The sequence below is a fragment of the Ruditapes philippinarum genome, unplaced genomic scaffold, assembly GCF_026571515.1.
Source record: "Ruditapes philippinarum isolate M1 unplaced genomic scaffold, ASM2657151v2 ctg374_1_1_1_1, whole genome shotgun sequence".
Lineage (NCBI taxonomy): Eukaryota > Metazoa > Mollusca > Bivalvia > Venerida > Veneridae > Ruditapes > Ruditapes philippinarum.
In genome coordinates this window covers 354,320-367,142 of record NW_026860247.1, presented here as the reverse complement: position 1 = coordinate 367,142, position 12,823 = coordinate 354,320, and the positions used below count along the sequence as shown (strand labels likewise).

The 12,823-nt window shown below is 32.6% G+C and overlaps 1 protein-coding gene across 1 annotated transcript; it reads left to right on the top strand.

The window, feature by feature from the left end:
- Positions 1–809: 809 nt before the first annotated feature.
- LOC132759379 (carbonyl reductase [NADPH] 1-like) lies at positions 810–10,384 on the top strand. Its single transcript, XM_060751143.1, has 8 exons — positions 810–967; positions 3,590–3,671; positions 4,804–4,982; positions 5,390–5,502; positions 6,173–6,301; positions 7,505–7,646; positions 8,060–8,123; positions 9,534–10,384. The coding sequence occupies exons 1-8, from the start codon at positions 941–943 to the stop codon at positions 9,629–9,631; spliced, it is 834 nt and encodes a 277-aa protein (XP_060607126.1). The 5' UTR covers positions 810–940; the 3' UTR covers positions 9,632–10,384.
- Positions 10,385–12,823: the final 2,439 nt, after the last annotated feature.

The following is a 12,823-nucleotide window of genomic DNA, read 5'->3' as shown; positions in this document are numbered from 1 at the left end:
CACTAAGGTTCAAAAGCCTAAATTTAAGTATAAAATTTGAAATTTCTTACATTGATCAGCTTGAGCACTTAAGCGTTGCAACGCTTTTTTAATTTTGGGTAGTTTGGCAAATTAGAATAATTGTTCTGGAACAATGGAGAGAGCAAATGATCTGAAATTTTGCGCACAAGTTATTGCCTAGATGTACATCAAATGGAACATTAATTAATCTCTAGAAATTATTTCCTGTCTCGTCATGTCAAGAAACCTCATTGGTGTCCCTTTAAGTTATATTTAATGGAACAAATTGACTAAACTAATATGCTAATTAGCAATAAAAATTTATTTTTGATATGTTGATTTGGAAAATGATTTACATTAAATACTGCATCTAATTCATTCAAAAGAATAAGATGTCTTTATCATCTGTATACATGTACATGCATATATGTTAAACACAAATCGGACAGTCACTTTATGTTTTGGAAGAAAATGTAGGTACATGTATATTGTTAATCAGATCTATACCTTGTACACACTTAAAGAATCAAATGAGTGTATACATGTATGTACAAAGTATATCAATTTAATGCCTTTGCAGAACTTTATAGCATAATTGCTTGAAGAAAAAAATAAAGTTGTTGAATATCTGATGGAAGCAAAACTCCTTTAAAAAATATTTCAAAATTGTCAACAAATAAAGTTTATTTCTCTTTTGGATGAAAGAAAAAGATAAACTAAAATGAAAGAAAATAATTTATTTTAGACTCTATATCCAATCAGTATGACGACAACAATATTTCACTATATTCATTCGCTAATAATTTATCGATGTAAACATTCCCAGTCAAAAAGTAGAACAAAAATTTGTTACATGTACATGCATACTGTCCTAGAAATCAAGCAATTAGTACAGTTAGCGTGAGATATATCAGAAACGATCAGTGCATTTTGATTCACGATGAGTGCTTCTAAACGAGTTGCAGTCGTAAGTTACTTGTCATTTCTTTAAAATTCCGTAAATTTCCATCATGTTTTGAACTAAATTTTACTCTAAATTATGTGTTTGATTTATTTATCATTTTAGTTACTAAACTCTACATCATGTACTTTCATAATTTATCATGCCGTGTTATCTGAGACCTCTTATTTAAATCAGTACTGTAGTGACGTTATCAGATTCTGTAATATTGACATTGCAAATGCCATCATCAAACTTGTGTGTGTTTTTTAATGTCTTAGTTTTAATTTTTGTCTACTTTTATAGTTTCTTAAATATAACTCATTTGCCACTTTTCAAGTAACATAGCTATAGAGGATATTGAATGAGTGTAAGTTTAATACTGAATTTATTGAACAAGTTGAATAAAATTATAATATGCGAGCCTCTGGCAAGCATAATATTATTTTATTCAATGAGTTTAATAAATTTTGAAATGAACTTATACAAATTTAATATTCTATTTATCATATACCAAAAATAAAGACTGTTTGAACTGAAGAAGAACAATTTATTATTAATGCGCCTATAGTGTAACGGTAACATTTTGCGCGTCTTAACTCTATGTTTATATAATGCAAATGAGGTAATCAAAATTTATGCTTGGCCGTGCAATGCCATATTTATGAGTCGCAAAGAACGGCATGGGTATGTGATAAATAAGGTTTTCAATGTAATGTAAATTAAGCTAAGTTCATTCAGGGTCTGGTATTTTGACAAGGGGACCCTATATTTAATGCCCTAATTGAGTTTTAAAAAAATACATAAAAGTTTAAAAACACATAAAAATAGGGCTTCATCGGTTCATCAACACTTGTTCTTTAACCTGTAATAAATGAGCATGTTCTAACTGAGCTATCGCGCAACAAAATGAGCACTGATGACATTGTGTTATTTGCACTACCAGCTTCAAAGTTTGAGAGTTATCCATTTCAATCTAAATTATGTGTGTATTAGACTGTGATGATGGTTAGTTAGAAAACTGGCTGTCACTCCTGGGGTCCGGGTTTGATCCTGGGTAACAACCTTGGGATATTTCAGAGACACTTTTAGTGTTTCCCGCCTACCTAGAGGTGCACTGGTAAGAAATCCAGGTAATCCTTGCATGTTTCAGTGCTATACACTGGGCATGTAAAAGAATCAAGGGGTCTTTTCAGTAAGAGCTCGGAACTGGTTCCCGGATTCCCTTGTATCTCAAAGCTGTCTCTCAATTCAATTCAATGTATACAATGTATACCTGCTTAGTGTAATCGTAAACAATTTTAAAGCAGTATGATGTAGATGTAGATGTGCCACCTACAAGAACAGGCTACATGGCAGAAACATTCCTTGATCAGAGTACATGTAGTTCTTTCTAAAGCCACATTATCAGAACATTTTCACTGTCATTTTTAGTTATAGTTTATTAGATATTTCTGCCTAACCTAAAGTCAAAGTAGCAAGATCTTTCCCTTAACTCAGGATGACATTTTGAAAAATAACTGATACTTGTCAATGTTTTCCGGAAGGCGTTTTTCTCCAAGATTTAATGAAGATACAATCATCATGTAAAACCTTTTTATTTCATAATAGATAAGCAGATAACCTGTTGGCAAAATTAATTTGATTATCTAGTATTCGAACACTTCTATCTTGATATGCATTTTTACTGGAGTTTACTCAGTAGGTGCATTCCTACTTATCTTAGTAAAATGCATTTGTATTCGTGCTTATTATATTGGAATGACAGTGTTTTACATATGAGGAAGAACTATGTTAATATTATGGATCTGTCCAAGTTACTTATTTTAAAGAGAATTTGTTCTAAATTGAAATTTATTCAAATAACCTCCCTGAAAAAAACCCACAGCAAGTTATAAATGCTTCCTTTATAATTTAACGTAATTTTACATTTTTTTAAGGGGGGGGGGGGGGGGGGGATATGGGGTCATGAACTTTCTTATGTTCTAAATTTGTTCTCACAAAAAGTTCTGAATAACACAAAATGTCAAAAGTTAGAACACTGAAAATGTTACAATACTCTTCCAGAGGATCCTCATTCATCATTTAAGTGATTGAAATTATATTTTACCCGTTTTCAAAATTCTTAAGTTCAGTAGTTTATGCTAATTTAATTCATATTTTACCTGATGAACACCTTCTATTTTCCAAATTCTTTAGTTATGTAGTTTCTGCCAATTTAATTTATATTTTACCGGACAATGAGAGCGTTCCATTTTCCAAATTCTTTAGTTCAGTCAAGTTTATGCTAACTTAATTTAGTTTCATAATGTGCTGGAAACTTATTATAACACTTCGGAATCCATTCCCCGAACCAATCAGTACTAGGCAATGAGCGTATTAGGTTTCTTGCCCTTGTAAACACGGCTGTTTGCCATGACTGGGCTCTTACCCATGCTGCAAGACTCCTGAAATTGTCTGAAATGTTAACGACTGGCCACACTGCCACTCAGTCTAAATTCTTTAGCGCATATAATTTATTTAAATATTTTCTGGTTAAATATTTCATTACATACAGTCATGTACTTGCACAGTGTTGAAGTTAAAAACAGAATTTCAACCATTAAGTTTGTTTGTGTTTGTTCAGCCAAATGATTTGCTATGCTGTAGGTCACTGGCGCCAACAAAGGGATAGGATATGCTATTGTTAGAGGGCTTTGCAAACAGTTTGACGGGGATGTCATTCTGACAGGTATGTTAATATTCTTAGTATATATTTATCATGCAGCCATGTTAAAGATGAAAAATTTCTGCATTGTCATATCACATGTTATACTTACATTTCACTAGGATATCACAAAATGTCACTTACCTTAATGTTGCTTCAGTGTATGATAATTGACAACTTTTGGCTATGAGGTACTTGAGACTGTTGATGCCAAATACCTTGGAATTATTGGTAACACAGAAATATGAGGCACCAGTATACCATAATGATTTTTAATCTTGATGGAAGAAAATTGCTTTCTTTTAAACATACATAAAAGTACTTAAAAGACACTATTCCTGTATAATATTTTAATTAAGGATGAGTTACATAATTATAACCTTTTCAAATGTAAGATATAAAGATAAATGTTGTTAATATGACTATTAATTGCAACATACGATGTATTAACATTTTCATAATGATTATTTCAATTTATTACATATTATTTAAAACAATAAAGGGGTGGAATGAAATTATGTCCTTGCTCTATGTCATTGAATGATCTGCTGAGTTGATTAAAGGGGATAAATGAAGTTATCTAGAACTCTGCAAATTTGGGTTTTCTTTCATCTAATTCCAGTGAACAAGTACAAACAAACCTTTACCAATTTAGCTTCACAGTACATTATGGTTCAATATAGAGTTATGACTGCATTGCTGTTACTAGATCTACCAGTATAATTTATCAAAACAACCCATGTTTTTTTAAATGGGAAAATATAGCACAGTAAATCCAATTTTCCATTTCAAATGTCAGTGCTTCTTGACTAATATTTAGAGCTGTTTATTTGGCAATTTAACTTTTTTTACTGCAGTAACAAAACTTTTTTCTGTTTAATGGGAAAATATGACTTCATATTAGGGGAAAAAGAAGCATTTTTGGCCAGGGGAAACAGCCTCTTGGCTTGGGGAAACCGCCCATTTAACAGGCTGTAAAATATGCATAAAAAGAAATTGCTGTATAATAATTTTTATCACTGCTGTATAATACATGTAATTATACCAAGTAGATCTACATGTAAATTTTAAAGTTTGTACCCTGGATTAAGGTGGGAAAAACCCTGCATTTGCTGATTTCCAGTGTGTATATCTATTTATATGTACATGTCTATAGGAAGAAGTGAAAGTAGGGGACAGGAAGCCATTAAACAATTAAATGGTGAAGGGTTGAAGCCTTTGTTTCACCAACTAGACCTTGATGATGTTGCCAGTATCGACAGATTAAAAACATTCCTACAGACAACATACTCTGGTCTTGATATACTTGTCAACAATGCTGGAATAGCCTTCAAGGTGAGAGCTTTATTTGATAATTATGAAGTGAAAGTTTTAATTTTAACATTTTCTAAAAAAAAACCAAAAAAACATACAAAATGTCAAAAAAACAAAAAAAAAACAAAAACATTTTATACAAAATGTCAAAAAAAAAACAAAACAAAAAACATTTTCTAGCTATTTACAGCCAAAGTAATATGAAAGAATTTATTGTCAAACATTTTATGCTTATAATGCTTAGAAACTTCTGCACATTTCACCAGTGATGTAGCTAACATGTTATCTATCTCTTAATTACCCTTTTTAAATGCAACACGTTTATATAAAGCAATAATCACTATAGAAATTGAATCATTTAATAATTTCAAGAAGTCCAGCTGGCTTTTTGTTGTTGGTGCATGAAATATTAAATTTTTATGTGATAGATGGCAGCCACTGAACCATTTGCTGTACAAGCTGAGATCACCGTAGCAACCAATTTCTGGGGTACTTTGAATGTTTGCAAGAAACTCTTCCCACTTCTAAGACCACATGCCAGGTTAGTTTAAAGTTAAAAAAGTTCAAGAAAGTTCATAGTTCTACAAAAAGTTCCAAATTTATAGAATAATTTGTGGCCTTTCAGGTATAATATGTAACTTATATTTACTCTTCAGATTGTTGAGCTAATTCCATCATCATTAAAATGTTGGGAAATGTCTATAACCTTTGAAAGTCAAATATCTTTATGTATAGAGACTGTACAGAATGTACTGGCTGACATGAAATGATAGTTCATACTGATTGCAATAACTGTAGCTCAGGGATGGCAAAATCAATTGTCTGTATTGTCCAGTTTGGAAGATTAATCTCAAGTAGTTTTAAAACAAGTAATGTGACTTGAACAAACCCTTGAAGTTACAGTAACAGATATTGTGGATATTGTATGATTGAAGAAAGTCTAAGTTGAGAGTTCACTGTGAGCTATTGTGAAACCTTTAAACGCTCTAGCCTGACCCACGTGAGTCAAGTTAGGAAAATAGCAGGAGAAAAGTTTTATTCCTGTGACTGCCTAGTGTATTCATTTTGAGGATATTTGCAGAGTAATGAATGAAAAATTCAAAATGAAGAAATGAAAAATTTGCCTGTGTATCCTTTTAAAACAATGCTGTACATGTACTTGAATTTAGGTGTAATTTGACTAGATTGTTATTTGAATTTTATACTTTAAGGGTGGTAAATGTATCAAGTGGAGCCAGCAATATGGCAGCCAAAAAATGTAGCTCTGCTCTGAATGCCAAGTTTCTCACTCCTGATCTGGATGTAGCGAAGGTGGAACAAATGATGACGGAGTTTGTCAAGTAAGTTGCCAGTTACATGATTTTAACCCGATGAAATCTCAGTACATGATTGAAATTCACGAATGATTTGTTGGATGTTTTTGAAAAAATTTGTTGAATGATTTTGAAAAAATAGCAATATGACACTTTTCTGTCTTGTTTTATAATACATGTACTGCACATTTGTAATGTTGCTATTAATTGAAAAACCGTGACGTTTACATACTACAAACATTTATAAACTAAATATACGATTGTTTTCAATTTATAAAATAATTTCAGTTTTCTTCAATTAAGTATTGGTTTGAAGTGTTGTTAATTTGTTATAAAGTTTCTTGACATGTTATATGGCCTTGTGTAAACAATTGTTTGCAATATAACTCTTGCCTTTAGACATGTATATGTAAACATCCATTTATGTAGGGCCATATAACCTGTAAAAAAAATTTTATAACTATTGATATATTCTGGTTGAACAGGAGTTATACTGCACTATGATGGCTGCAAGTTGGAGATCCCAACCAAGTTCTAGTGATTCAATAACATAGCCTTTAGGTTTATTAATAAATCTACCAATACCTTGAGTTCTTGCTTAAGCCATTGGCAAAGTTTTTTATTGGTTTAAATCATCATCTAAGCCATATTCTGTGTTAACAACTTAAAAATGTTCAGGTTATCATACAGCTATTCCTCTTTGATAACTCTTTCCATTGTCAAATATTTACCCATACCTTTGTGTTTAATTAAGGCTGTAATGGAATGATCATTTCCCCTTCTCTTTTTACTTTACTCTTTTAGATTTACTTTGTCATCTTTAAAAAAAAAAAAAAAAGAGAAAAAATTATGAAAAAGACGGAGCCCCATAAAATTGCATCATATCAGATTTCCTTTCTTTGGTGAAGAGACTTACCCGTGACACGTCAAGCATATAAGTAATTGATTAGCCCTGATTTGAATTTGGAATAGTCTTTTCAAAGTTTAAAGGATTTCACTATCAAAACACTGTATTACCAGCAATATAGATCTTGGGAAGACTGCATAAGCATGCAGACTGGCCTGGTACTATACTGGTGGCAAAGGCTGATCACTTATGGTCCCAGCAGATTTAAAGTAAAAGATGAGCAACGTTGAGACTGTGAATACCTTTAATAAGTAATACAAAAGTTTGTTATATAATTCATTATAGTTATTTTAATTATATAATGTTATTTTTTACATCTTTAGTTCAGCTAAAGACGGTACATTCCAGAAGAAAGGATGGTGTGAGTCAGCATATGGCTGTTCTAAGATTGGTGTTACCCTGCTTAGTTTTGCCCAGCAGAAAGAGTTCGATAACGATTCTCGTCCTGACATTATTGTTAATGCTGTAAGAAAATAGTTTAATTTCTGTTGGAAGATTTATTCAAGTTTTACTGAAATGAATGGAAAAGTTTGCCATTTAAATCAAAAAAGATTTTTCTCTGTGATTTTCATATTGACTCAGATAAGATTAGCGATAATATGGACATGTTCTTTTTACATGCACATTTAGTACCATTAGCACTTCCATGAAGCAGAATGCTTTAGATTCATGCTAATTTTCATGAAAATTTTAAAATTGTATATAAAAGTAAAATATTGTGAACTGAACAAAGAAAATAATTTACACTTGTTATTCATGTAAATTACTAAAAAGTGGTCAAGATAAGCAAAAATAGTCCTTATTGCGTTAGTTGTTGTTTTATACTTATTTACCATATTTGGATATACAATGTACATGTATTTCTATATGTACTGTAGTGTTGTCCTGGTTATGTGGATACAGACATGAGCAGTCACAAAGGAACAAGAACTATTGATGAAGGTAATATTTTAATACCACAGATTGACAAAACTATAAAGTTGATCTTTTTTTAAATAATAATTGTTACCTTGGCAACACATACAAAATGTTATAATAAGAGCTACCTAGTCACACTGCAAATGCCTTACTGGGATCCTACAAATTACCGGACAATCAGTTTACCGGACATAAGCTATTACTGCTGAATAGTGCTTTATTTTTTGCTTCGATTCAAAAATCATACAGTCTGAATTGTACACACACCTTCTATTTCAAAGTAAATGACAACAAAAGCACTCGCAGGTAAATATTGTTGATTCAGGTCTTTTTTCAATAACATGCCCTTTTGTTTACTAGTTATTTCATGACCAGGTATGGAGGCCCTTAATGGGTTATTTTAGATAGGTTTTACTTTTAATTCTTCTCTTAGGAGACAATCGTAACATATTTAAGTGATAAAAAGTAATTTAAAATTTAGTCCAAACAGTATATCGTTGTTGTCTTTTACAAAGAAATGCAAATTAAAAAAACATATAAAGAAACAGGTTTCGCCATTGGAGGAAACTCTATATAAAATGTAAATAAAATAGATTTTATGGCTTTTGTAATATTCTACATGATGACCAAAAGGAAACTGTATGACAAAGAATAGAATTCCATTGAAATATAAAAATGTTCCATACGTTTAAGGATCATGAAGAATCAAATAAATTACTTTACTTGAGTGTTAATTTCAATTACACCTTATATATATTGGCCTCTTCATATCAGGCATGGCTGCTGTGTCTTTTTCTAGTGACATACTGGGTTTTTCAAATATCTTAACCGTACCATTCAATATTCATAGTATCCTTGCTCATTATTTAAAGATTAATTTCAATTCACAACTTCAAATTTTTTTTAAATTCCATGTCCGGTAAATTGACTTGTTTACACAATTTTTTCCTCTTATAATGCCCTACTTTAAAGACGCATTTCTATGGTCAAATATTTAATTTCATGTTTGATAAAGGAATGCTTACGTGCATTAAGAACTAAAAATTATTTGGGTAAAATTCCATTCTTTTTTATTATTTTAAATAAAAGTTAGAGATAAAAAACTTCATAATTTGTCCGGTAATATGTAGGATCCCAGTAGGGTTGCCATAGAGTCGCTTAATACATCAGACAATATACTGTATAAGTGGTTAAGTTATCAACGTGAAAATATTAGTGAATTTTGTGAATTGACGAAAATCACTATAATTTCCTCCAACGTAAATATCAACCAACCAACCTTCATAAAATTCTACCCTAGCATGACATGCTTTGCGCAGTTAGGATGCAAGTTCATTTACTTATTTAGGTACATAAGTATACCTTTTATAATACAAGTCAGACTTAATAATTGTTACATTTATAAATAAGAGTATGTTATATTTTTGTTTACAGGAGCAGATACACCAATCTACCTGTCACTGCTACCAGAGAATGCTTCAAGCCCTAAAGGAAAGTTTCTGAGAGACAGAAAGGTCCTATCCTGGCCTTGACTAACTGGACATCTCTAGAACACCAGCATTATTTTAAACGATAGTCTCTAGAAATAAAATATTAGCTGCTTAAATGCTTTTCTTATGAACTAAAAGACTATTTTGGTTGTGTACAATATTTTAAGAATGTGGACTTAGATGGCTAATTTTTTTGAAAACGTCATAATTATTTTGTTTATTGTTAATTTTTAAGGCATTTGTCAATTTTGAAAATCTCTTAATGACCTCAATTGCAGAACCTGCCATTTTGACATAATAAATATTAAATTAACTATGTACATGTATCATTTGTTGTAATATACATGTATTTATACATGTACTTCACATTTGCAACATCATATCTCATTGGATAATCATGACTTTTATATAAATTTTACACATGGCTACTGTCAATTAATGATGTAATACAATTTTTCTTTTTTTTTAAATAAAGGAAATTTGCTGTATTATAAATTCTCTTTCAGATTTTTTTTACCAGGTTGTGAACAATATTTTATATATTTTAAAAATTCTTTATATACATTTACATTTGTGTGTAAGTGTATTCTGATTTCAGATGTATACATGTTTATTATATTCTTCACATGAAAGTAAAGAAAAGAGTGAGCAAGGGTACCATTTCAATATAAATCGGGTACTTTTCAGATTTTTCCTGCAAATTGACATCGAAGTACTTACAGGTTTTTGTTGAATATAATGTTAAATATATTGCTGCTACAGTTGCTTTTGAATCAAAATAAAATATTGCAAAGACAGATTATTCTTTTTCTTATTATGTCGCTGTAAATATAATTGAGGCTTGCAGTGAATTGGTCTAAAATGGACACAATATCTATAAATATTTCAAAATATTGATAAAAGCAATAGAAATGTATCATTCAGTTAATCTATTAAAATATTTCTTTAAATAATAATGTTTGATGTAGAATTCCAAGTGATTTAGTATGAAAAGATATACTATTGATAACAATACCGGTAGTTTGTTCCATAACAATTTGTTATCTGTTACATGTATATCTAAATATGTCATCTTGGATCCAGCCTGGTTATCGGCATAGGACCTAGCTCTACCCCCAGGGATACACTCTGAAGTATCAGTAACATATTTATGCCCCCATTTCGAAGAAAAGGGGGTATATTGCTTTGCACTTGTCGGTCCGTCGGTCCGTAGACCAAATGGTTTCCGAGTGATAACTAAAGAACCCTTAGGCCTAGGAACTTCAAACTTGGTATGGTGATTGGTCATGATCAGTAGATGACCCCTATCGATTTTGGAGTCAAGGGGTGAAAGGTCAAGGTCACATTGACCTTGTAAGCAAAAACGGTTTCCGATCAATAACTAAAGAACCTTAAGGCCTAGGAACTTCAAACTTGGTATGGTGATTGGTCATGATCAGTAGATGACCCCTATTGATTTTGGGGTCAAAGGTCAAGGTCACATTGACCTTGAAAGCAAAAACAGTTTCCGATCAATAACTAAAGAACTTTAAGGCCTATGAACTTCAAACTTGGTATGGTGATTGGTCATGATCAGTAGATGACCCCTATCGATTTTGGGGTCAAGGGGTCAAAGTCACATTGACCTCTTGGGTAAAAACAGTTTCTGATCATAACAAAAGAACCCTTAGGCCTAGGTTATAACCAGCAGATGACCGCTATTGATTTTGGGGTTAAGGGGTCAAAGGTCAAGGTCACATTGACCTTGTAGGTAAAAACGGTTTCCGATCAATAACGAAAGAACCCTTAAGCCTAGGGACTTCAAACTTGGTATGGTGATTGGTCATGACCAGCAGATGACCCCTATTGATATTGGGGTTAAGGGGTCAAAGGTCAAGGTCACATTGACCTTGTAGGAAAAAATGCTTTCCAATCAATAACTTAAGAACCCTTAGGCCTAGGAACTTCAAACTTGGTATGGTGATTGGTCATGACCAGCAGATGACCTATTGATTTTGGGTCAAGGGGTCAAAGGTCAAGGTCACATTGACCTTGTAGGTAAAAACGCTTAGGCCTAGGAACTTCAAACTTTGTATTATGATTGGTCGTGACCAGCAGATGACCCCTATTGAGTTTTGGGTCAAGGGGTCAAAGGTCAAGGTCACATTGACCTTGTAAGTAAAAACGGTTTCTGATCAATAACTTAAGAACGCTTAGGCCTAGGAACTTTAAACTTGGTATGGTGATTTGTCATGACCAGCAGATTACCCCTATTGATTTTGAGATCAAGGGGTCAAAGGTCAAGGTCACATTGACATTGTAAGTAAAAATGGTTTCTGATCAATAACTAAAGAAAGCTTTGGCCTAGGAACTTCAAACTTGGCATGGTGATTGGTCATGACCGGCAGATGACCCCTATTGATTTTGGGGTCAAAAGTCAAGGTCACATTGACCTTGTATGTTAAAACGGTTTCCGATCAATAACTAAAGAACTTTAAGGCCTAGGAACTTCAAACTTGGTACGGTGATTGGTTATGACAAGCAGATGACCTATTGATTTTGGGGTCAAAGGTCAAGGTCACATTGACCTTGTAGGTAAAAACAGTTTCCGATCAATTAACTAAAAATGCTTAGGCCTAGGAACTTCAAACTTTGTATTATGATTGGTCGTGACCAGCAGATGACCCCTATTGAGTTTTGGGTCAAGGGGTCAAAGGTCAAGGTCACATTGACCTTGTAAGTAAAAACGGTTTCTGATCAATAACTTCAGAACGCTTAGGCCTAGGAACTTCAAATTTGGTATGGTGATTTGTCATGACCAGCAGATTACCCCTATTGATTTTGAGAACAAGGGGTCAAAGGTCAAGGTCACATTGACATTGTAAGTAAAAATGGTTTCTGATCAATAACTAAAGAAGGCTTTGGCCTAGGAACTTCAAACTTGGCATTGTGATTGGTCATGACCAGGAGATGACCTCTATCGATTTTGGGGTCAAATGTCAAGGTCACATTGCCCTTGTATGTTAAAACGGTTTCCGATAAATAACTAAAGAACCCTTAGGCCTAGGAACTTCAAACTTGGTATGGTGATTGGTCATGACCAGCAGATGACCTATTGAAACTGGGGTCAAGGGGTCAAAGGTCAAGGTCACATTGACCTTGTAGGTAAAACGGTTTCCGATCAATTAACTAAAATGCTTAGGCCTAGGAACTTCAAACTTTGTATGATGATTGGTCGTGACCAGCAGATGACCC

Excerpts from the sequence above, each read along its gene's own strand:
- LOC132759379 (XM_060751143.1), top strand. The coding sequence starts at position 941 with ATGAGTGCTTCTAAACGAGTTGCAGTC. Across the intron at positions 5,503-6,172 it reads CTTCTAAGACCACATGCCAG|GGTGGTAAATGTATCAAGTG; the intron begins GTTAGTTTAAAG and ends TTATACTTTAAG. Across the intron at positions 6,302-7,504 it reads ATGATGACGGAGTTTGTCAA|TTCAGCTAAAGACGGTACAT; the intron begins GTAAGTTGCCAG and ends TTACATCTTTAG.